This window comes from Chlorocebus sabaeus, chromosome 15 (genome assembly GCF_047675955.1).
Source record: "Chlorocebus sabaeus isolate Y175 chromosome 15, mChlSab1.0.hap1, whole genome shotgun sequence".
NCBI classification, from domain to species: Eukaryota; Metazoa; Chordata; class Mammalia; order Primates; family Cercopithecidae; genus Chlorocebus; species Chlorocebus sabaeus.
In genome coordinates, this window is record NC_132918.1 from 88214892 (window position 1) to 88240272 (window position 25381).

At 37.5% G+C, this 25381-nt stretch overlaps 1 protein-coding gene across 1 annotated transcript in view; it reads left to right on the forward strand.

The window, feature by feature from the left end:
• PLAAT1 (phospholipase A and acyltransferase 1) overlaps nucleotides 1-24893 on the forward strand; it is a 35451-nt gene extending 10558 nt beyond the window's left edge. Inside the window, 3 exon segments of the mRNA XM_008009545.2 lie at nucleotides 8739-8877; nucleotides 16673-16938; nucleotides 24640-24893. Coding sequence (XP_008007736.2) covers nucleotides 8739-8877; nucleotides 16673-16938; nucleotides 24640-24741 — 507 coding nt within the window. The 3' untranslated portion in view covers nucleotides 24742-24893.
• The last annotated feature ends 488 nt before the right edge of the window (nucleotides 24894-25381 follow it).

A 25381-nucleotide genomic window follows, 5' to 3' on the forward strand; every position in this document is an offset into this window, starting at 1 on the left:
TCTTTGGAAACTGTTAACTGAAACTGCTGTTTACGAACTTGTGGAATGCAGGTGAGCTGCAGGTCATGGGGGAGTGTGGTTGCCCAGCCGGAACCTGTGACGTATGCAAGTCTGCGGGTGTGTACAAGGGTGAAGGGAGTCTTTAACAAAAGGCCTGCTACACCAGGTAATGCCGCCTGGTTGGGTCTAGATTCCTGCCTAACAATGATCCTTTGTATTTCTGGGATATTGAAAGGAGTTAGTCAGCTTGCTTTAGGCAGACAGTAAGTAAAGGATCCCCAGAGAACCTCTGACTCACCCCACAAGTGCTTACACCAGATGTTTTGTGCAGATAAGGGAACTTGCACAAGGGACTTGCCTAAACATGCCCGCAGCAGACTAAGGGCCCGCATGCACACTGGAGCAATATGTGGAGCCACCTGACTGAATTCATGCCTTGTACAGATAGGGAACTCAGTGTCATCAGGTTATATATAAAGCCCTTGTATTCAGCTGTGAGGGGGCAATTACCAACCTGCTTTCAGGACCCCTCTCTCTGCTGAGAACTTTCCTTATGCTTAATAAATTCTAATCCAGTCACTCTTCAAGTGTCTGTACCTAATTATTCTGGTCATGAGACAAGAGCCCAGACCTAGCTGAGCTAAGGAGTAAAAAATCCTGCATCAATATCAGTTGTAATGTCTCCTCTTTCATTTTGGATTTTGTTGGGGTTTTTTTCCTTTTTCTTTGTCTCAAGATATTTTTAAATTTTCCTTTTAATTTTTTGTTTGACTCATTGGTTGTTCAGGGGCATGTTATTTAATTTCCACGTATTTGTGAGTTTTCCAAGATTCCTCCTGTTATTGATTTATAGGTTTGTGCCATTGTGGTCAGAAGAAATACTTGATAGGATTTCAGTCTTCTTAAATTTGTTGAGATTTGCTTTATGATCTAACATATCTCTCCTGGAGAACACTCCATGTCAATTGAGAAAAATGTATATTCAATTGTTGTTACATGAAATTTTCTGTAAATATTTGTCAGGTCCATTTGGCTTAAAGTATAGTTCAAGTTCAATATTTCCTTGTTGATTTTTGGCCTAGATGTGTCCAATGTTGAAAGTGGGACATTATTGTATTACAGTCCATGTCTCTCATCAGATCTATTAATACTTGCTTTTTATATTTAGGTGGTTTGATATTGAGTGTATATATATTTATAATTGTTATATTTTCTTTATGAATTGACCCCTTCATCATTATATAATAACTTTTCATATCTTTCTGCAGTTTTTCACTTGCAGTCTATTTTGTCTGATAGAAGTATAGCTACTCCCACTTTGTGTTGGTTTCGTTTTGTGTGGAATATCTTTTTTCATCTCTTCATTGTCAGCTATGTGTGTTGTTAAAGGTTAAGAGAGGTGAAGTTAATCTATTGTAGGCAGCATATAGTTGGGTCTTTTTTTTAATCCATTGAACCATTCAATATGTTTTGACTGGAGAATTTAATACACTTACATTCAAAGTAATTATTGGTAGGTAAGAACTTACTGTTGCTGTTTTGTTGTTTTCTGGTTAATTTGTAGATCTTTTGTTTTCTGTTTTCCTCTCTTGCTTGCTTCCTTTGCAATTTAATGATTTTTTGTAGTGGTATGCTTTGAATTCTTTATTTTTATCTTTTGTGTGTCTACTAAGAATTTTTCCTTTGTGGTTACTAGGAGACTTACATAAAACATCTTATACTAATAACAAGCTATTTTAAGCTTGTAATTACTTAACTATGATCACTCATACAAACTCTAAACTTTTACTGTCCCCTCCAACAATTTGTTTTTGTTGACACTTTTTAAAATAGTTTTTGTCATGTCCATTAGCAAAGTATGGTTGCTATATGTGTTTTGAATAGTTTTTCTTCTTTTAACCTTTATATTAGAGATGTAATTTATTTTCATGCTGCCATTACAGTATGAGTGTTCTGTGTTTGACTATATACTTACTTTTACCAGTGAGTTTTTATTTTTATGTATTTCCATGTTGCTACTTAGTGATATTTTCCTTCAATGTGAAGTACCCCTTTTAGTATTTCTTGTAAGGCAGGTCTAGTTGTGATAAATTCCCTCAGCTTTTGTTTGTCTGAGAAAGTGTTTTTTAAAGCTCCCCTTCCTCTCTTCCTTTTTGAAGGACAGGATTGCTGAGTATAGTGTTCTTGGTTGGCAGGGTTTTTTCTTTTTTTTTTCTTTCAGCTCTTTGACCATATCTTATTCTTTTCTACCCTACAGGGTTTCTGTTGAAAGATCTGATGGGGGTCCACTTTTATGTAACAAGTTGCTTTTCCCTTAAAGCTTTCCTATCTTCTCTTTGTCTTTAACTTTCCACAATTTGATTATTGTGTATCTTGATGTGGTTTGCTTTGGTTTCATCCTATTAGGTGTTTGTCAAGCTTCTGGATTTCTTTTTCCTTCCCCACACTTAGGAAGGTTTTTGCAATTGCAGTAGATTTTCATTTAATGCTCATAGGTTCTTGGAAACTGCAACTTTAAGCAAAATGATTTATAGCAGGTTTTTGAATAACATCATTTTATTCGATGTCATTTCATTATGTTGATGAGAGAAAATTCCTTTCATTATATGTTGTTTTGCTTTAAGTCACAGTTTCCAAGGACCTATCAATGACATTAAATGAAGACTTGCTATATTTCTTTGAATATATTTTCTGTCCCTTTCTCTCTTCCCTTTTTGTACAACAGTAATTCACATATTCTGTGTAATGCTGTCCACTAAGGCTGTTAGACTGTTTCACTCTTTTTCATTCTTTTTTCAGTCCTCAAATTAGGATTTACCAATGACCTGTATTCAAGTTTGTTAATTCTTACTTCTGCTTGATTTATTCTACTGTTGAACCTCCTTATTGGATTTTTCAGTTCAGTTATATTATTCAGTTTGATGGTTTGTTTGGTACTTTTTAATATTTTCTGTCTCATTGTTGAAGTTCTCAGTTTTTTCATGCATTGTTTTCCCTACCTCAGTAAGCATTGTTATGACTGTCCTTTTGAATTCCCTGTCAGATAAATCACATATTTACATTTCATTAGAGTCACTTTCTGGAGATTTAATTTATCTTGTTCTTTTATTTGTAACATATTTCTATGTTTCTTCATTTTCCTCCATTCCCTATGTTGTTTTCTGCACATTAGATAAAAGAACCACCTTTCTCAGTCTTCCTAGACTGGTCTTGTGTAGGAGATGTTCCTTTCCAATCAGCCTCGTCAAAGATTTTTAGAATCCACTAACTTGTTTTTGCTTGTAAAATCTGCTATTTTTTATTCTTAGTGCCCCCTCCCAACCCAAATTAAAGAGTTTCAAGTTATTGCCTTGAGAGAGGTGGGATAAAAGCCAGTCCCTTGAAATGCAGCTGGAGAGACTGCAGTGTTAGTTGTGTGTTCCAGTTTCTTTTTTCTTTGTAGAGAAGCTTAGAGCAGAATTAAATCTCCCATTCATTCTGCCCTGTACCAAGGAGAATGTCTGAGGCAGATGCCTTTATTCTTGATAGACTGCTCACATTGGAGGAGAGATTGCTGCTGAACATTTTCAAGTTAAAAAGCCACCTTTTTGTTCTTTGTTGTCTAGGAGACTCAAAAGTGAAGAACTCGTGTCAGCTCTCAGACTAGAAGCCTGTCTCTTGGGTGAACACTATAAAAGTTAGAGCACTCCATGTGTGCAGAAACTACTTCCAGAGAAAGTCTGCAGGTCTGGATTTCTTACTGGCACAAGCCAGAGGAAAAGGTGTAGGGGAAGTAACCACTCTCCCATTGGAACAAGCAGAAGTCTCACACCCTCCTGGCAGGGAAAAACTTCTGGTCTAGAGTTATTACTAAAACAAGCCATAGAGGAAGGTGCAAGGAGTGCCCACTTTCCCTTTCAGACATGAAGAAGCAGCCCCCCTGCTCCCCTCCCCCACCTCTTTCCCATTGGAAATTAAAGGAGTTTATTTCCAGAGCAAGTCAGGGGAAAAGGTGTGGGAGTTCCATCCCTCCCATTCTTGCTGGCAGAGGTCTCCAGTTTCTTTCAACAGAGAGATCGCTGGACTGGATTGTTGCTGGAGCAAGCAGGGGGAAGAAGGGCAACAAGTGCCTATCTCCTGTTCAAGCAAGAAGTCTCAGACTTTTCTTGCAGGGAGAGGCTTCTAGTCTGGAGTTATCACAGAAGCAAGCCAGGGAAAAAGATACAGGAATGCCCTTTTTGCTTCTCAGGCATGGAGAGATCCCCCAGCTTCACTTGCACGAGAGATTGCAGAAATTTATCTCAGGAACAAACCAGGCAAGAAAGCATGTTCTTGCTGGCAGAGGCCTCCAACCTCTTTCCTTTCAGAAATTGTAGGGATGGATTTGTCACTAGAACAAACTAATGAAGATGGTGGGAATATTATCCTTGTTTAGGCTTGAAGAGGTTTATTCTTTATTTGCTGTATAGGCTCCCAGATACTGGCGTATTAGAGACCAGTACCACATTGAACTCCTGGAAAAGAACGTAGTCAAATCCTTTCCAGGGAGAGATTGGAAGCTGGATTGATCCTGGGCACTACAGCAGCGAACAGAGCTTTCAGGGTTTGAAACCTCCCTTTGTTTGTTGTGCTTGAGGGAAATTCTCCAATGCCTTTTTCCTACTATTTCTCAGACACAGCGATTTAAGAGCCAAGCCTTTTGAAAGGGATGGTAAAAGTTGAACATTAAGTGTATGGTACAAGCCCCTTACTCCTTGGGACCATGCTAGGAGTTGGGATTCCTTTCCTGATTATAAGACACTGTGCATAGGGTGGGGTTTGTGCATGAGTGTGTCTCCACTTTTCCTACCAATTTTGATGTGGATATTTTCTTCTTTGTCTAGTGTGTAGGCGTCTTTCAGCTGGATTCTGCCTTTCTTTTGGAGAGAATTGATCTGTGTGTAGGTGTTTCCTTAGTGTGTTTGTGGGAGAAGGGATAGTCAGGGAGCCTCCTATTACACCATTTTGCTGAGGTCTGCTTATTGTGGTTTTAATTTGCATTTTCCTAATGACTAATGGCTTTCTTGACATCTATGTATTTTCTTTGGTGAAATTAGTCTGTTTGCATTACTATAAAGGAATATTTGAGACTGGGTAATTTATAAGGAAATGAGAGTTAATTGACTTACAGCTCCACAGGGCGTACAGAATGCATGGTGCTGGTATCTGCTGCTGGTGAGGGCCTCAGGAAGCTCACAATCATGGTGGAAGGCATGGGGGACCAGGTGTATTCATGGTGAGAATGGGAGCAAGGGGCGGTGGGAGGTACCACACTCCTTTAAACAACCAGATCTCTTGTGAACTCACTCATCACCAAGGGGTTGGCACTAGCCATTCATGAGGGATCCACTCCCATGATCCAGATGCCTCCCACCAGACCCCACCTCCAACACTGGGGATTACATTTCAGCATGAGATTTGGCAGTAATAAATATCCAAACCATATAACCTACATTCTAATTGTATTGTTTGCTTTTTTATTGTTGAGTTTGGGGAGTCCTTTATATGTTCTAGATACTAGTTCTTTCACACATATGTGGTTTGCAAATATTTTCGCCCACTCTGTAGTCCATCTTTTCATCTTAACAGGATCTTTTATAGTACAAAAGTCTTTAATCTTAAGGACAATCAATTTACCAATTTTTCCTGGTAAGGATCATACTTTTGGTATCAAGTCTGGGAACGCTTTGTCTACCCTAGACCCTAAAAATTTTTCTCCTATGTTTTTCTCTGTATTTTATAGTTTTACATTTAAGTCTGTTATCCATTTTGAAATAATTTTTGTGTGAGGTATGAAATTTAGGTCAAGGTTGGTTTGTTTGCCTATGGATGTCTAATTGTTTCAGCATCAGTTGTCAAAAATCTTTTATATAATAGTGTATGACATTCACCAGTTAAACTACCTGCCTGGTTTTGTTTTCTTTGTCTAAAAATGAGGAGATTGGACTAGGACTAGATGGGTATCATTTAAGCTGCATTCCTGGAAGTTCTGGGGTCTCAGGAATCCTCAACAGGAGCAGCAATGTGGGTGAGTGGTGAGTAGGGCTCTCATGCTGTCCCTGACTTCATTCAAGGCAGTGTTGCTTGTTAGGCTTTATATTTTTATGCTTCTATTTGATACGTGTTTTGACATGGTACCCACTGCTATAAACAAGTTTGGAGACCATTAGATTAGATAATATCTGAAGTACCTTTCTGTAGTCCATTGCTATGATTCTAAGTGTTCAGTATCATAACTCACTTTTTACCTTGCATGTTAGCCTTCAGATTCCTCGTTAGTTTCTTGAGGGATTACTCTTATGAAATCTTATTTCTCTTTATAAATATGATAGACTTTATGAAATCGATTAACTTAACAGTTTATGAATCAATTTATATGTCAGAAATTGAAAAGTTGTTAAATATATTAGAATTTTACAGTTGAATCGTTTATTTTACGGAATTATCATGCCTGGAAGAGAGCATAAGGAACTAAAATCCTACATTAACCGTGTACCAGTCTCAATGTCTCTCTTATCATCCACCTGTTTAGCTCTTGCCAATTCACAGAGCATTTGCAGCAGTTTTTTACCAGCTCCCAAAGGGTTACTTGCAAAAGCTATTTACCAGTTCCCTAAGGGTTACTTGCAAACAGCTTTTTGAGATAAACAAAATCAGGCTTATAATACCTGTTTTCAACACGAGGAAACAGACTCAGTTCCAGTGACCTGCCCAAACTTACAGAACTAACAAGTGTCAAGTAGAAGACTAAGAGAAGAGCTCACATCATTAATACCTAGTCAAGTTATTTTTCTTCTATATTTTATATATTAGGGTTTCAGTGGGTATTTTCCAAAAGTTGGTATTTGCTACTTTAGCTTTTTATCTGTAAAGTGAGATAATAACATAACACACTCAAATAGTTGTGTATTTTTTCTTTTTTGCAGTTAGATAGGGTTGAGATAGTGCATTTGAAAAAATATTGCCCTAGAAAGTGCTCACCATTCAAATGGTGGTTATTATCGTATACTCTGGCTGCATCTTGGAATCATAGCAGGCAGCTTTGTGTGTTTGCTGATTCCTATTCACAGAAAATGTGTTTGTTTATATCACAGTGTATTATCTATTTTTCCTTTTAGTACCCATGTGGCCAAATTACGAACTGCCATATTAATAAGATGCAAACATATTTGAGAGGGTGGTTAGACTTAATGGTTTTCATAAAGTTGTTTTAATAGTTATTTTTCAACAGATGCACAGCTTGCATTTGGCCACATCTCTGTGACAGTGTGATGACTGAACTTTTCAACAGATGGCATACAAATACTTGGGAAAACACCCTTCTAATATTAATTGTTATAAAAAAGACTTTTAGAGTGCCAGAAAAATGATAGCCTGTATTCCCAAGTCCTTAGTCTCTGCTATTATAATTATAATTTAGATGATTTGAAAGTTTCTATTTCTGGCACTTGGATTTGTTTTGTAAATGAGCATATATATCTGCATTAGAGTGAAATGATGAGGAACACGCTGTTGTCAATTAAAGATTCAACATAGATACAGCATTTAAATCCTCCTTTGTTTGTTGATAGATGTACATAATCTCCTCTTGCTGAGTCATTCTACTTCTATTCCATACATAGAAAATAGAACCTTTCATAAGAATCAGCTGTGAGATACTTATGTGTTCTTTCTAAAAAGTATTGACTTAAAAAAAAATGACCAAACTTAGAATTTGAAACATGTTCATCAATGTGATGAGCTCCCCAGCTTTCCAAGTTGTCCTGCGTCTGCTGTTGACCACCTCGCATGGCTTCTGGAATCAGTAAGTGAGGAATCTGGCAGTAAGTGGGGCAGGAAGGAGAGTCGTGAAAATCTGTGGTGGCATTTATCATTGTTATAATGACAAAGGGCATTTACTGATATTTAGTGGGTGCAAGCCAGAGTACCTATACATGCTACACTACACAGTATAGTTTTAAACCAGAAAGAAATATTCCATGTCCTACATTAATTTGAACATCTGACTGGACATCCATCTGAGCCTGGAATCCAACCCTACTTAAATGAAGTGACAGAGTAGGTTTTGTAATACATGGTGTTTTTGCAGAGTTTTAGTACCCTCAGAATGTTGAATGTTAGCATCCGCCCATACCTCTGCTTCTTGATTTTACTATACTGCTGTATAAAAGGTTGAAAGACTTCTGATCTGATTTTATTGCTCCTGAATTCTGACTTTTTCATGCTAAATAAGTGTAAGCATATAAATCCTTTTTTATATCCTTAAGTATAGTCATAGACTGAACATTTACTTAGTAAACAGATATTATAAATTTACTTTCCGATTTCCCCTTTTTATCCTAAATAGACCATATTTTAATATTTAATCCTTGATATTTTTTAAATCTGTGTAAGTTATATTTTCCATGGATTTCTAGATTTAAAGAGAAAATTACAGAATGCTTGTTATTGTAAAGGGGCTCTGAAATTGGTTGGGATGAGAAGCATTACTATAGAAAATTAAGTAAAACAAGACAAATTATTTCTCTACTTGTCCCCTTGTGCACACATAATTCAGTGTTAGAATCATTCAAAGAAAAGGACAGGGTCGTGATTCTAAGTCTTTAGTATGGAATGCAGTCTCAATAAATTCTGTATCATTCTGCTTTTATGGATGTCTTAAACTGATTTTCTTTTGGCAAGTTGTATTAGCTAGTTCTTCTTTGTGTTTGTCATTGCAGATGGCGTTTAATGATTGCTTCAGTTTGAACTACCCTGGCAACCCCTGCCCAGGGGACTTGATCGAAGTGTTCCGTCCTGGCTATCAGCACTGGGCCCTGTACTTGGGTGACGGTTATGTTATCAACATAGCGCCTGTAGGTGAGGTTTATTTCCAGTGGCTCCTGGGAGCAGATTTTTAGTGTTCTTGTTACAGGAAGGAATCATGGGTGAAATAATAAACAAAACAAAATAGAAATAAAATATAGAAAGCAGATAAATCTAACTAACCTAGGTTTAGAGAAGGATATTCTGAAACCAAAGCAGCATTGAAGAAATCACAGAGGCCATTCACATTAAATTTTAAAGCCTCTGGATTTAAAAAATTACAATTAAAAAGTAAATAACCAGCTGGGAAAAATATTTGCCACAAACATGGCAAGGTTCATTTCTTTACATATCACACAAATAGGTTATTTCAATTCATTCAACACCTATTTATAGATCACCTAGTATGTTCTGAATGCTATTCTAAGTGCTGGGGGTGTACAGACATCTCCCTGCATGGTGGAGTTTACATTTTAGTAAGCAGGGACAGACCATGAGCAAGTTACACAAATGCTAAAATTGTGATAAGTGATACAGAAGAAATAAGAAGGTAGGATGAGAAGTGCTGAGGGCAGAACGTGGTGGGTGGAGATGCTGTGATTTTAAATGAAGTGGTCAGGAAAATTTCTTAAGAAAGTGGCATTTGAGGAAAAACATAAAAGAGGTAAAGAAACCGGTCAGATGCTATCTGTAGAAATAGTATCCGAGGTCAAGGGGACAGCAGACAGTAAAACCTCAACAAACAAATGGTTAAAGAATTAGGAACAGTTAGTAAAAGAAGAGAAGCAAAAGCTAATACACTTTTTGAAAAAATTTCAACTTTCTGGCCTAGGAATTGTAAAATAAACCAATAAAATATTTCATGCCTATCTCATTAGCAAAGGTTAAAAAGTGATAACCAGCAGTGTTGATAAGAATATAGTGAAATGAACATAAAGGTATTGTTGATGGTAATATAAATTGATAAGGACTAGAACCTTAGACGGGTTTGTATTCTCTGACCCTGTAATTGTACTTCTAGGAATCTATTCTGGGGAAGTATTTAGAGATGTAGACGAGCATTTCTGTGTAATGATATTCACTTCTGCGTCATTTATAATGGTTAAAGTAGACAATGGCATATGTTCGATAGGGGAATGATTAAATGAATTAAGATTTAGCCACATAATATTAGTTATCTAATATTCTTTACTGAGGAATCTTCATTGCTTCACGGAGGGAAACTGCAGAAAGAGCAGAGGTGGTGCTGGCCTCAGAGATGCCTACATCTAGGGGTTTAACCACTATTTAGACTCTCCGTCACACATCTGCATTTTTTTTCTATATGCTCTCTTCATTTTCCCAGACTATGTCTCTTTAAAAAACTAAACTGATGACCATAAGCAGCTTTAGGTTCTGACTTTTAGGTTCTTTTGACCCAACACGAAAGAGGTAACTGTAACTACCTGTTACAGTTAAAGAATCATGGAGACAGACTCCAGTCACTCCGGTGTGAGGCCCATGTTCATTGCCAGACTATCGCTGTGCCCAAGAGAATGGAATACTGTGATTGGCTCAGACAGAGTTGTTTCCAGGAATAAATAGGCAATGGTGGGATTTGGTGCTGGATAGATATAAATAACAGCATCTGTAACAGCTGTTAAAAGTCTTGTATCTGGACATGTTTTATGGCAGGGAAGATGGTCTTAATATGGTATTTATTTGAAAAAGATTAACCACATGCTCAGTCATAAAGCAAGTCTTAATAAATTCAAAAGAACTGAAATCACACCAAGCACACTCTTGAACCACAGTGCAATAAAAACAAATGAATACAAAGAAGAGTTCTCAAAACTACACAAAACATGGAAATTAAACAGCTTGGTCCTCAATATCAATGTGTGATGCTTAATATCTAGTGTCAACATGATTGGATTGAAGGATGCAAAGTATTGTTCCTGGGTGTGTCTGTGAGGGTGTTGCCAAAGGAGATAAACATTTGAGTCAGTGGACTGGGAGAGGCAGACCCACCCTCAATCTGGGTGGGCACCATCTAATCAGCTGCCAGTGAGGCTAGGATAAAAGCAGGCAGAGGACTGTGGAAGAATTACACTGGCTAAGTCTTCTAGCCTCCATCTTTCTCCTATGCTCGATGCTTCCTGCCCTTGAACATCTGACTCCAAGTTCTTCAGCTTTTGGACTCTTGGACCTACACCAGTGGTTTGCCAGGGGCTCTCGGTCCTTTGGCCACAGACTAAAGGCTTCACTATCGGCTTATCTACTTTTGAGGTTTTCGGACTTGGACTGGCTTTCTTGCTCCACCCCTTGCAGACAGCCTGTTGTGGGACTTCACCTGTGATCGTGTGAGTCAATACTCCTTAATAAACTTCCTTTCATATATACATCTATCCTGTTAGTCCTGCCCCTCTAGAGAACCCTGAAGAATACAGGTGGGAAATGAAATGAGGGCAGAAATCAAAAAGTTCTTTGAAATTAATGAATATAGAGGCACAACTTACCAAAATCTTTAGGATGCACCTAAATCAGTGTTAAGAGGAAAGTTTGTAGCACTAAACACAGTCATTAAGAAGTTAGAAGGAGCTCAGATTAACAACCTAATATTGCATGTAGTGGAACTAGGAAAAACAACAACAACAACAAAAAAAACAACCCCAAGCTAGCAGGACAAAATAAATCTAAAATTGGAGAAAAACTGAAAGAAATAGAGATACAAAAATCCATACAAAATTAATGAAACAAAGAATTTGTTTTTTGAAAGGATAAACACAATTGATAGACTGCTATCTAGATTAACAAAGGAAAAAAGATCCAAAGAAGTGCCATCAGAAATGACAAAGATGACATTATAACCAGTCCTTCGGAAATACAAAAGGTCCATAGAGACTATTATGAACATCTCTATATACATAAGTTAGAAAATTTAGAGGAAATGGACAAATTCTGAAACACACAACTTTTCAACATTGAGCCAGGAAAAAAGTTCCAAAATTGAATAAGTAACAATAACAAATAAAAAACTACCAACCAAAAACAGCCCTGGAGCAGATGGATTCACAGCCAAATTCCAGGAGGTGTACAGAGAACTGGTACCAATCCTACTGAAACGACTCCAAAAACTCAAGGAGGAAGGACTCCTTCCTGACTCATTCTATGAAACTAGCATCATCCTGATACCAAAATCAGGAGAGATACACAAAAAAAGAAAACTTCAGGCCAATATTCCTGATGAACGTAGATGCAAAAATCCTCATCAAAAGACTAGCAAACCAAATGTGGCAGCACATCAAAAAGTTAATTCATAATCAAGTAGGCTTTATTCCTGAGATAGAAGATTGGTTCAGCATACACAAATCAATAAATGATTCACCACATAAACTGAGTGAAAACCAAAAACCATATGATCATCTCGATAGATGCAGAAAAGCCTTTGATTAAATACAACATCCCTTCATGATAAAAACCCTGAACAGAATTGGCATTGAAGGAACATACCTTAAAATAATGAATCATTTATGAGACACCCACAGCAAGCATCATACTGAATGGGTCATTCCCCTTTAGAACTGAAACAAAACAAGGGTGTTCACTCTGACTATTCCTGTTCAACATAGTATTGAAAGTGCTAGCCAGAGCAGTGAGGCAAAAGAAGGAAATAAAAGGCATCCAAATAGGAAAAAAATAAGTCAAATTACCTCTTTTTGTTGAATATTTGATTCTGCACCTAGAAAGCCCTGAAGACTCCACCAGAAGCCTCCTGGAACTGATAAAAAACTTCAGTAAAGTTTCAGGATACAAAATCAGTGTACAAAAATCAGTAGCATTTTTATACATCAATAACATTCTAGCTGAGAGCCAAATTAAAAACACAATTCTATTTACAGTGGCCACAAATAAATAAAATACCTAGGAATACATCTAACCAAGAAGGCGAAAGATCTCTACACGGAGAACTACAAAACACTGCTAAAAGAAATCAGAGATGAGACAAATAAATGGAAAAACATTCCATGCTCACGGATTGGAAGAAATAATTTTAAAATGTTCAAATTGCCCAAAGCAGCCTACGGATTCAATGCTATTTCTATCAAACTACCAATGCCATTCTTCACAGAATTAGAAAAAAATATTCTAAAATTTATATGGAACCAAAAAAGAGCCCAAATAGCAAAAACTAAAAAAAGCTGGAGGCACGTTACCCAACTTCAAACTCTACTAGAAGGCCATAGTAACCAAAACATCATAGTACTGGTACAAAAACAGACACACAGACCAAGGGAACAGAATAGAGAACCCAGAAATAAAGCCAAGCACCTAAAACCATCTGATGATCTTTGACAAATTCAACAAAAGTAAGCAATGGGGAAAGGTCTTCCTATTCAATGAATGGTGCTGGAATAACTGGCTAGCCATATGCAGAAGGAAAAAACTGGACCCCTACCTTTTACTATGTGCAAAAATTTACTCAAGATGGACTAAAAGTTTAAATGAACTCCAACGTGGCACCTGTATACATATGTAACAAACCTGCACATTGTGCACATGTACCCTAGAACTTAAAGTATAATAATAATTTTAAAAAAAGAATTCAAACTATAGAAGTCCCAGAAGAAAACCTAGGAAACACACTTCTTGACATCAGCTTTGGCAAATAATTTATGTCTAAGTCTCCAAAATGAATTGCAACAAAAAGAAACATTGACAAGTGGGACCTAAGTAAACAAAAGAGCTTCTGCACAGCAAAAGAAATTGTCAACAGAATAAATGGTCTACAAAATGGGAGAAAATATTCATAAATTGTGCATCCGACAAAAGTCTAGTATCCAGAATTTACAAGGAATTTAATCAACATGTAAAAAATAATCTAATTTAAAAATGGCCAAAGACAGGAACAGACACTTCTGAAAAGAGGACATTTAGGCAACCAACAGACCTATGAAACAATGCTCATCATCACTAATCATCACAGAAATGCAAATCAAAACCACAGTGAGATGCCATCTCACGTTAGTCAGAATGGTGATTATTAAAAAGTCAAAAAATAACATGCTGGTGATGCTGCAGAGAAAAGGGAATGTTTACACACTGTTGGTGGGAATGTAAATTAGTTCAGCCACTGTGGAAAGCAGATTGGAGATTTATCAAAGAGCTTAAAAGAGAAGTACCATTTGATCCAGCAATCGTATTACTGGGTATCTACCCAAAGGAAAATAAATTATTCTACCAAAAAGACACATGTACTTGTATGTTCATCACAGCATTATTCACATAGGAAGGACAGAATCAGTCTAGATGCCTATCAGTGGTGAATTGGATAAAGAAAAGGTGATACACACACACACACACACACACACACACACACCATGGAATACAGCCATGAAAAGGAAATAATGTCCTTTGGAGCAGCATGGGTGGAGGAGCTGGAGGCCATTATCCTAACGAAATTGATGCAGGAACAAAAAGCCAAATACCTTATGTTCTCACTTACAAGTGAGAACTGAACATTGAGTACACATGGAGATAGAGATGGGAACAGTAGGCACTGGGACTATTGGAGGGAGGAGGGAGGAAGGTGTGGAATGAAAAACTATGTATTGGGTACTATGCTCACTACTTGGATGATGGGATCATCCATATGCGAAACCTCAGCATCACAAAATATATGCATGTAACAAACCTGCACATGTAACCTCGGAATCCAAAATAAAAGTTGAAAAAATGTAATATGTCATATACCCAGTTTGCTAAAATATATGTACACACGGGAGTGCAGACCTGTACATGCACCTATGCATGTGTTAGTAAATGTCCTAATCGAAGTATATCAAAATAATACTAGCAGTTACTTCTGGGTGGTGGGATAATGGATGATACCTGTGTACATTTATATGCTTTGTTTTTCTGTATTTTATAAATGTTCAAAAATGAGCACAAATTATTAATAAAAAGCATATGCCGACCTGACATGGTGGCTCATGCCTGTAATCCAGTACTTTGGTAGCCAAGGCGGGCAGATCAGTTGAGGTCAGGAGTTCAAGACCAGCCTGGCCAACGTGGTGAAACCCTGTCTCTACAAAAAATACAAAAATTAGCCAGGTGTGGTGGCAGGCGCCTGCAGTTCTAGCTACTCAGGAGGCTGAGGCAGGAGTATCACTTGAGCCCGGGAGGTGGAGGTTGCAGTGAGCTGAGATTGTGCCACTACACTCCAGCCTGGGCAACAAGGCAAGACTCCATATCAAAAAAAAAGAAAAAAAGTGTATGCAGATAACAGATAAATAACCTGGAGTATTTTCCTCAGGTTACCTTAAGTATTTATAGACCTAAGTTTTATTATCTTGGGAACTTCTGATACTTTTTAATGAAGTGGTTTTTTGCAAGATTTTAAAGTATTTGCCTCTTATTTTAGAATATTATAAGTGAAAATGACAAATGAAATGATATTAATGATTCAGAGCTTCCAAAGTCTGGTGGTTAATACTAAACAACCCTTTACATCTACATTATCTCTGCAGTTTTCATACCTGGAAAATAATATGAGATACTCATGCTGCTTTCTTATTTTCATGCCTTAAATTCCATATTATTGTGGTTTGAGCATTCAGCTTTGGCCCTGTAGATAGATACTCAATTCTATTGTTAACTACCATGATACATTTTCCTAGCCAGTTTACCTCTCCAAATTTTAATTTTCTAATTTTTGCATGTGGTTATTAAAAATATGTTTAGTAATTCTAACTGGGAGATATGTGCCCTGAGGACTTGTCATGTGTGAGAACTTTGAATGTGTAAGATGTTCACTGGAACATCTCACATTCTGTGAGAAGAAGGACAGACAGAAGGCTAGTGGAAAAAAAGTTTTGCTTTTAGTCATTACTAAAAGAGAAAGTTTCTAAACGCTAGTTATGAGGAGACTCTTTCTCTCATGGTTGACCTGAACATGGCCAAACATAGCAGTTGTGGGCAGTTTGACAAGGACCGGAGCCTGGCTTTAGACCTCTACCCTGAGGAATCATCTCTCCAACCTAAAGTACTGACATTGTCAGGCCAAAGATACAGTAGCTCCTGGTGGACTAGCAAATGCTTATGAGCAGAGGCGGCCAAGGTGGAGTGGTGGGGCATGGGGCATTGTCATAAGTGGGTAGGTCACTGCCTGGGGCCATGTCTGGTAGACAGTGCCTACCAAGTTCGCTTCAGGCTCAGGAGTTAGGGGGCTTTTTTTTTTTTTTTTTTTTTTTTTTTTTTTTTTGGCCAAAGGAACTGGCAAGAAAAAAGCAGGACCCCAGCCTGACTTCAACCATCCTCTCACAGGACTGAGGTACCATGCAGGTTTCGGAATAGGAAATTGGACCCCAAATTGATGCTTAGTTGAAAAACAAGTTTCAGACACTTAGGGAGCTTAGACACTAGGATGTACCTACTAATAACAGTGTACTCTACAAGATTAATTTGGAAGGGTTCAGATGCTGAGCAAAAAACTGCTTTGTAGAAAAAGTGGACAATAATCATATCTGTATCTATGTTAGACACACATACCAACATCTCTAATAATACCAGTTTACAGAGAATTTATTTCCCAAGGATAAGTAGAGTGTTCTCACCCAATTTGTTCTATGGGAACATCATACATTTTCAAAAAGTTTTTCTTATATTCTCACTCATACAATAGTAAGTGTTACTGCTAAGTTACAGAATAACTGCTTAAGGCTGATGAGATTAAGTGGCTTTGCTTTAATAATAAGTTAGGAACAGGGCTAGGTTTAGACATGCCAGCATTTCCAAAGTCTTTAGATGGCATTAGAGTTCATTGGACTGGGTCACTATATACCTTACTAACCAGAATTCTCCTTTATAGATGGCATTCCTGTGTCCTTTACAAGCGCCAAGTCTGTATTCAGCAGTAAGGCCCTGGTGAAAATGCAGCTCTTGAAGGATGTTGTGGGAAATGACACATACAGGATAAACAATAAATACGATGAAACGTACCCCCCTCTCCCTGTGGAAGAAATTATAAAGCGGTCAGAGTTTGTAATTGGACAGGAAGTGGCCTATAACTTACTTGTCAATAACTGTGAACATTTTGTGACGTTGCTTCGCTATGGAGAAGGAGTTTCACAGCAGGTGAGTTTTCTTTAGGAGATATTCTTACATTGAAAAAAGAATAACTGTTGGCTATGATAAGGTTCCCAGGCCTCAAACCAAATGAAAAGAACCAGAAAGTATGAGAACACTGAAGAACAGAGAATGGACTTGCAAGGTCCTGCAACAAGTTAATAATCAAACTGAGACTAAAACATGGATATTATGAATTTTGAGCTAGAAGGAACTTGAAGTAGAATCAAGACCATAGCATTCTGTCCGTCTTACTGCCTTTAGTCTTTCTTTTTTTCCTGTTACTTCACCATACAGCAGTCTCAAATCAGTGACCTCATATACCGAAAAGAATACGTTGGAAAGGATGTTGAGTTTTTTGAGTGGGAGTTTACCAATATCACAGATGGTTGTTCTTAAATTTTTTTTCATTGGTGGACAGAGGCTAACTAATGACATGTCTTAGCGGGCTTGTGAATGTTGTCTCTTTCCTTGCAATTGCTAATTTCAATGAAATTTTGTGCCTTTAAGTAGATCGTTTGATTCACTGAGCTTTGGGATGACTTTTGATAGACTAATTGACTTTATTTTTAAAGTACTTTACAATTTTGTCAGTTACTGCCATTGTTTAGTAGTGTGACGGATTTCTAGCTAACAGCATGTTTGTCTTTCCCTATGTGTTGTCCCACCAGTCCAGTAAACTAAAAATGAATATTAAGGTGATACAAGATAATGGATATATAAAACTATTATCAAAAGAAAGTCCTCTTCATCCAAAATACATATAAAGTGTTCATTTAAAATATTAAAATATGAAAAATAATTTAATAGATTAAACTCCAGTGAGTTGTTACCTATGAAAACTTTTTAAAAGGTGACTAAAAGTTTGAAAGATAATACCATAATATTTTAATAATTCAGATTTATCGAAGACTTCCAGTATTTTGAAATGGTGGATCAGTTATACATTTCTATCCTGAGTAAGAAATGAGGTTATAATTGTTCTCACAAAAGCTTGGGAAAATGGCATGTATAAGAAGGCTAGCAAAGCCTCCTGTTATCTAAACCCTGCACCTCTTGAGCCTAATTTTTCAAAATCCTACTTACCCTTCCCTCTACCCAAGATTCAAATTGACTGTGGTGTTGATTTTCATTTTCCTGATGGCTAATGACGTTGAGCATCAATTTATGTGCTTATTGGCCATTTGTATATCACCTTTGGAGAAATGCCTATTGAGGTTATTTGCCCTTTTGTTTGTTTGTTGTTTTTGTTTGTTTGTTTTGAGATGGAGGCTTGCTCTGTTTCCCAGGCTGGAGTGCAGTGGTGCGATCTCGGCTCACTGCAACCTCTGCCTCATGGGTTCAAGCTATTTTCCCGCCTCAGCCTCCCGTGTAGCTGGGATTACAGGCATCTGCCACCATGCCCAGCTAATTTTTTGGTATTTTTAGTAGAGACCATGTTGACCAGGCTGGTCTCATGTTGGCCAGGCTGTTCTCAAACTCCTGACCTCATGATCCACCTGCCTTGGCCTCCCAAAGTGCTGGGATTACAGGTGTGAGCCACTGCACCCGGCCTTTTTGCCCGTTTTTAAATTGGATTATTTGCCTTTTTAATTGTTCAGTAGTAAGTTTTCTTTAGGTACTCTGGATACTGGACCCTTTTCAGATATGTATCTAGAATATATATTTTCATCAGGGAAATGCAAATCAAAGCCATAATGAGATTTCGCTTCACACCCAATAGGATTGCTATAATACGAAAGATGGTAAGTGTTGGCAAGGAAGTGAAGAAATTAGAACTCTCATGTACTTCTGGTAGGCATGTAAAATGATATAACTCCTTTGGAAAACAGTGGCAATTCCTCTAAAATTAAATGTAGTATTACTATATGACTCCACTATTCTAATCCTGGGTATATATCCAAGATAAATGAAACATATGTCCACACAGAAACCTGCACATGAATGTTTACAGCAGCATCAGTTCTAATAGTCAAAATGTAGAAATAACTCAAATATCCATCTAATGGGCAATGGATAGACAAAATGGGGTATATCCATACAATGGATTATTTTTCAACAATAAAAAGAAATGAAGTACTGATACATGCTGCAGTATGGACCTTGAAAACATATGCCAAGTTGCCTACTTAGCCAATCACAAAAGACTACATATTATATTATTTCATTGATATGAGATGCCTAGAATAGGGAACTCTATAGAGACAAAATAAATTAGTGGTGCCTGGGGCTGAGGGGGTCGAGGCAAATGAGGGGAGACTACTAAAGGGTAAGAGGTATCTTTTTGGAATGATGAAAAGTTTCAAAATTGTGATTGTTGTACAAGTCTATGAATATACTGAAAACATTGAGCTACATTATTTCAGCGGGTAAGTATGTGGTATGCTAATTAGATCTAAAAAATGTGTTTTTAAATAAAAAAGTGTGGGAAAATGGGAGATAGAACATAATGGAAGGATGTATTTGTTTTCATTAGGAAATAATTGGAAATTCATTCTCATTAGGAAATGTATTAACATAATGAATGTTCTGCTCACATGTAACAATAAATTGCTTTTGAGCTAGAACATAGAGGGTACACACAAATTCCTGCTCACTTTTGCATTGAAAATTAGTGGTGTATAGATAGAAATAGGTTCCATTCTTCTTCTTCTTTGTTAATGACAAAGTTGTTCACTGCACTAACCAAGCAATTTTTTATTTGTTTACTTATTTTATTTTTGGAAATGAGGAGATGTTAGTCAAAGGGTAGAAAATTTCAGTCATGCAAGACAAATAAGTTCTGGAGATATACTGTACAACATAGGGCCTATGATTAATGATACTATGTGGCCTACTTTAAAATTTGCTAAGAGGTTAGATCTTATGTTAAGTATTCTTAGCACAAACCAACAAAGGGAGTGGGTGGAAGCTTTTGGAGGTGATGGATAAGTTCATGGCATTGATCGTGATGATGGTTTCATGGTGGAGGTGATAGATAAGTTCATGGCATTGATCTTGATGATGGTTTCATGGTGGAGGTGATAGATAAGTTCATGGCATTGATCTTGATGATGGTTTCATGGTGGAGATGATAAGTTCATGGCATTGATCTTGATGATGGTTTCATGGTGGAGGTGATGGATAAGTTCATGGCATTGACCTTGATGATGGTTTCATGGTGGAGGTGATGGATAAGTTCATGGCATTGATCTTGATGGTGGTTTCATGGTGGAGGTGATGGATAAGTTCATGGCATTGATCTTGATGATGGTTTCATGGTGGAGGTGATGGATAAGTTCATGGCATTGATTGTGATGATGGTTTCATGGTGGAGGTGATGTATAAACTTTATGGCATCGATTGTAATGATGGTTTCATGGGGGTGTACTTATCTCCAGATACATCAAGTTGAACACATGAAGTATCTACAGCTTTTTGCATGTCAGCCAGTTTTCAGTAAAGTGGTTACAAATAAGCAAATTTTTTAAATGTTTTTAAAAAAGAGATTAGAGCCATCTTCTTACTTGACTGTAACTTGTAATCCATCATCATTTCACCTTTCATATCTAGACCCAAGACCCATGAAAACTTAATTTTTCTTCAACAAATAGTAAGAACCTGTTTCTGGCAGGTTCTGATGAAGATGATGCAGTGACAGCCTTAAAAGCCTACCTAAGCTTTGGTGTTCACAGACCTGAGTGAGAACCCCATCATCACCATTATTAGTGGAGTGTGCTTGGACCCACTGTTTATCAGTCTTCTAATCAACACAGGTCGTTTGAAAGATTATGGAGATATTTGAGGTCTCTCAGCATACTGTATTATGTATTATTCATCCCAATAAATAGCATGCCCATAGTGGATATCACTTTTCATAACGGTATCCAGGAATTTTATAGATCTTTGTTAACATAGTCAATAAAATCTTGATCTAACAGCAACTGGATTATATATTGTTATCAATAACTAATAGTATGACTACTAATAATAGCTAATATTAGATTAGTTTTTTGAGTTCCTTTAAGCTTAGGGCCCTTGAGCTTAGAAATGTTTTCTTGGGGAATGGCTATTTAAAAACTAGTAAGGCATAAAAAAGGTAAGAAGGGTAGGATTATGATCTCATCTTTTTTTCTTCTTTGTGCTTTTCTGTATTTGAAACAAAAAATAATAGATTCAATTTTCTAGAGCAGTTTTTAGCTTTATAGCAAAATTGAGCTGAAAGTGTAGAACTCTCTCCTCCTTCCCCACCCAGTATAGCCATCTCTATCATCATTACCATACCATTGTGAAAAATTGATTAACCAACATTAATACATCATTGTCAACCAAAGTCCATAGTTTACATTAGGGTTCACTGGTTGTGTTACGAATTCTGTGGTTTGGACAAATTTAAAATGACACAATCCACTATTATAGTATTATAAATAATAATTTTCCTGCCCTAAAACTCCTGCACTCCACCTATTCATCCTTCCTTCCCTGCAAATCCCTGACAACCATTGATTTTTTTTTTTTTTACCATCTCCATAGTTTTCCCATTTGCAGAATATCATGTTGCTGAAATCATGTAGCTTGTGACTTTTTTCAGATTGACTTCTTTCGCGTAGTAATATGTATTTAAGGTTTCTTCATGTACTTTTGTGGCTTGATGCCTCATTTCTTTTTAGCACTGAATGGTATTCCATTTCCTTGATTTACCACAGCTTATTTATCCATTCATCTACTAAAGGACATCTTGGTTGCTTCCAAGTTTTGGCAATTATGAATAAAGCCACTATAAACCTCCATGTGCAGGTTTTTATGTGGACATTAAGTATTCAGCTCCTTTTGGTAAGTACCAAGGAGCGTGATTGCTAGATCACGTGGTTAGAATATTCTTAGTTTCGTAAGACACTGCCAAACTGTCTTCCTGAATGAGTGTATCATTTTGCATTTTGCAGTCTCAGCAATGAGAGTTCTTGTTGTTCCACATCCTTGCCAGCATTTTATGTTATCAGTATTTTGAATTTTAACCTTTTTAATAGGCATCTTGTTTCAGTTTGCAGTTGCCTAGTTACGTGTAATGTTGAGCTTCTTTTTATATGCTTCTTTGCATGTCATCTTTGATGATGTATCTCTTGATGATCTTGCCTGTTTTTTAATTCAGCTGTTCATTTTCCCATTGTTGAATTTCAAGAGTTCTTTTTATATTTTAGATAACACTCCTTTATCAGATTTGTCTTCTACAGTTGTTTTCTCTCAGTTTGTGTCTTATCTTTTATGTATTTTTCAAAATTTCTAACAACATTTTTTATTCTCATAGACCAAATTATGAAAATGTCTCTATCTTTTTTGAAGATGGCCCACACCCTTCAGTAGGCCTGGACAAGGCAACACATGAACACGTTCTGATGGTGCTTCAGTACCTATGACCACAGCCTTAGGACGCCTCAGGAAGGAGCGTTTTGATAAACCTGCCACACATCTGTGTCCCCGCGACACTGCTGTCTAGACACAGCCACTCCAGATTCAGCGAATGTTTCATTAGGCCAGGTGCAGATCCCTAGAATGAGGCCGTTATTATGGCACATGGACAGAAAGCCGTCTAAAGGATAAAGAATGCAGAGTTGGATTTGGTGACCTTATAATCCAAAGTAAGCCATGAAGTAAAAGTTCTCATTCACGCTGGTTCACAAGAACATCCTGAGATGTTGTAATCTTGCACATCACATCCCATGACTCCTAACTCCAATGGATTGTCCCAATTACATGAGATTCATTATCTAGAATGAGACTTGAAATAAATTAACATTTGGAAGTGGGGAAGCTGTCTTAAAGTGGCACTGCTTAAAGTGGTTTTGTGATCGTGGTATCTGGCCTGTGTCATCTCTAGGGATTATGGTTTGGGATCAGGTTGCCCATCCCCCAACCAGCCCTCTTAAATTTGTGGGCTTTCGTTAACATCTTGTGTTTGTAGTGGCTGAAAGATACCTAGTCAGTTAGGGCTGCACCTAGCTGGGGCACACTATCTGTAGGACCCTGCCATTTTCCAAGGGCCATACCCTGCTACCATTTGACACCTCTATTTAAAGACACCGATTGCACCTTCGTATTTTTTTTTGACTACCCCATTTCTCTCTGTTAGACCTTCTTGGGATCTCACTGTCTGCCTGGAATTGTACTAGGGTTGGGCTTGATCCCTGTCTAATTAGTGACTCTTCCCCTTCTTTGGGATTTTATCTTACATCCTGCATCCTCCTGCCTCTTCTCCCCCACCGCCCCCCCAATATATTATGTGGGCAGCTCTGTGCTACAGTGAATTCCGATTCTCTCCTAGGAAATAGTTTAGGTAAGGATTAATTAAAATATAAATAAAACAGATAAGAAATCAAATAAAATCAAAATTATAAAGTAAAACAGGATTTGTCAGGGCTAGTGCCAAGTTGTTTGCCCTTACCACTCTCCCTGGCATCTGGGGGTTGGAGCAGAGAGAGTGGGTCACAATTACAGGCCTAGTCTCTGCCCATGACAGGATGGTGTAGTGGAGTGAACGCATGCTGCAAACACGTGGAGCTAAGATTCCTGTTGTGTGCCTCTTTCCTGGCCCTGGCCCTTGTGCCTGTTCCTAAAAGGGAAGCTGCAGTTAGGGAGGTAGCATTGCATTGTAGTAACATGTGAGTGGCAGGCCCCATGGCGGAAGGCTGTGGTTAGACAGAGGGCATGCTCAAATATGACCTGGGTTAGGCTTTCCAGCTCTTAGACTGGTTCTCCAGAGCCATTGGGGAAAAATATTTTGCTTTATATGAAAGATCTGATTCTTAAATCCCAGAGAGAACAAATGTTTTCAGAGTACCTGATAATTCTGAAGTATCTGAATGTGACCTCTGGGTCATAAAATTGCACTCAAATCCATTTGAATGGAAGGCAATATTAGTTGAGTGCCAAGAAAACCATGAATATTCATTAGTTTCCTCATCATGATGATTAATACCCTTAAAGCTATAAATGTCTGACTTCCTTTATGGACAGTTGATCTTGAGAGTGGTTTGTCTACATGAGAAATTAATTTTTGACATGATAGTTAACATCAGTATTGGCTTTTTTGAAGTTTGTTTATCAGAAGAGAAATTGTGTCTACCAAATAAGAGCTTATGGGTATTCAGCTCAGATGACATCCCTGAATTATTTTGCTGATAGACACTCCTTAGAGAAACATACACACACACACACACACACTCTCTCTCTCTCACACACGATACTTACCTTGGTGTAGACCCAGCCAACCCAAAGTGTTTATTTAAGGGGCCGGAGCTGCACAGGAGAAGAGTGTGTGTTTTAGAAGACTCAGCCTATCATCTTTAAACATCTTCGTGGAATGATCTCAGGCAAATTACTTGTGATATCCCAAGTTTGGCAAAACAGGAGTGGTATGTTAACCTCTTTCACCCGTGTACTGTTATGACTAATGGGAACTGTGTTGATAATGAGTTTATAAACTGTCAGAGTGCTTTAAAAATATGAGGCATATATACCCACATGTATGTATCTACATGTTTGAAATAATTATAAAAATTATAAATTCATTTCTTCATCTTTATGCAGAATTTTAATTTTGCATTGAACTTTAAATGTATCCATTATACATGAAAACAGATGTTCAGTTTAGGAAACAGGCTAAAGCGTCATTTAGGACACTGACATGTCTTTAGAATATGATGTGTTTTTTGTTTGCTTCTTGTTTCCTTATAGGCCAACCGAGCAATAAGTACCGTTGGGTTTGTGACAGCTGCTGTTGGTGCCTTCTCATTCCTGGGTTTGTTTCCAAAAGGACAAAGAACAAAATACTATTAACAGTTTACCAACGAGATATTGATATTGAAGGAATTTGGGAGGAGGAAAAAGAAAACCTGGGGTAAATACTTATTTTCAGTGCATCATTACTGTTGCAGATTCCTGTGATGGATGGCAGGCTCTTTAATAAATTGCTTACTGATGTTATCTTATCATTGAGCCAATGAAATTTTTTTTCCCCTGCTAGTGTAGATTTGCTGTGGCAGCTTGAACGAGAAGCAGTAGCCTTTTGAGTGAGCCAGCAGAAGATCTTAACAAAATCTCATCACATTTTATTTCTACTATAAATATTATTTTCCTTTTCCCCAAGGGTGGCCATTTTGCCAGAGGGATGAAAAACTGTTTATATATGGTTTTGAAAGAAATTTTAAGAACCCCAAATTGTTAGAATTGACATCTAAATTCATGTTTCTTGTTGGAAAAGAAGTTTGGAAATTCAGCATTTTGGTTAGGTAGTTTGAGGGACTCTAATTTACAAGGCTGTGGGGAGTGCACCCTCATCTTCCTCCTGCACCTGTGTAGATGAGGGTGGATGGGAAGAGGAGAGGCTGTTTGCTCCAGGGTTTCAGTTCCAGTGATTTCTGTGGAATCTGCTTGCTTATCAGGAGGACATGACAAGTAAGAGTGGGCTGTTATTTCT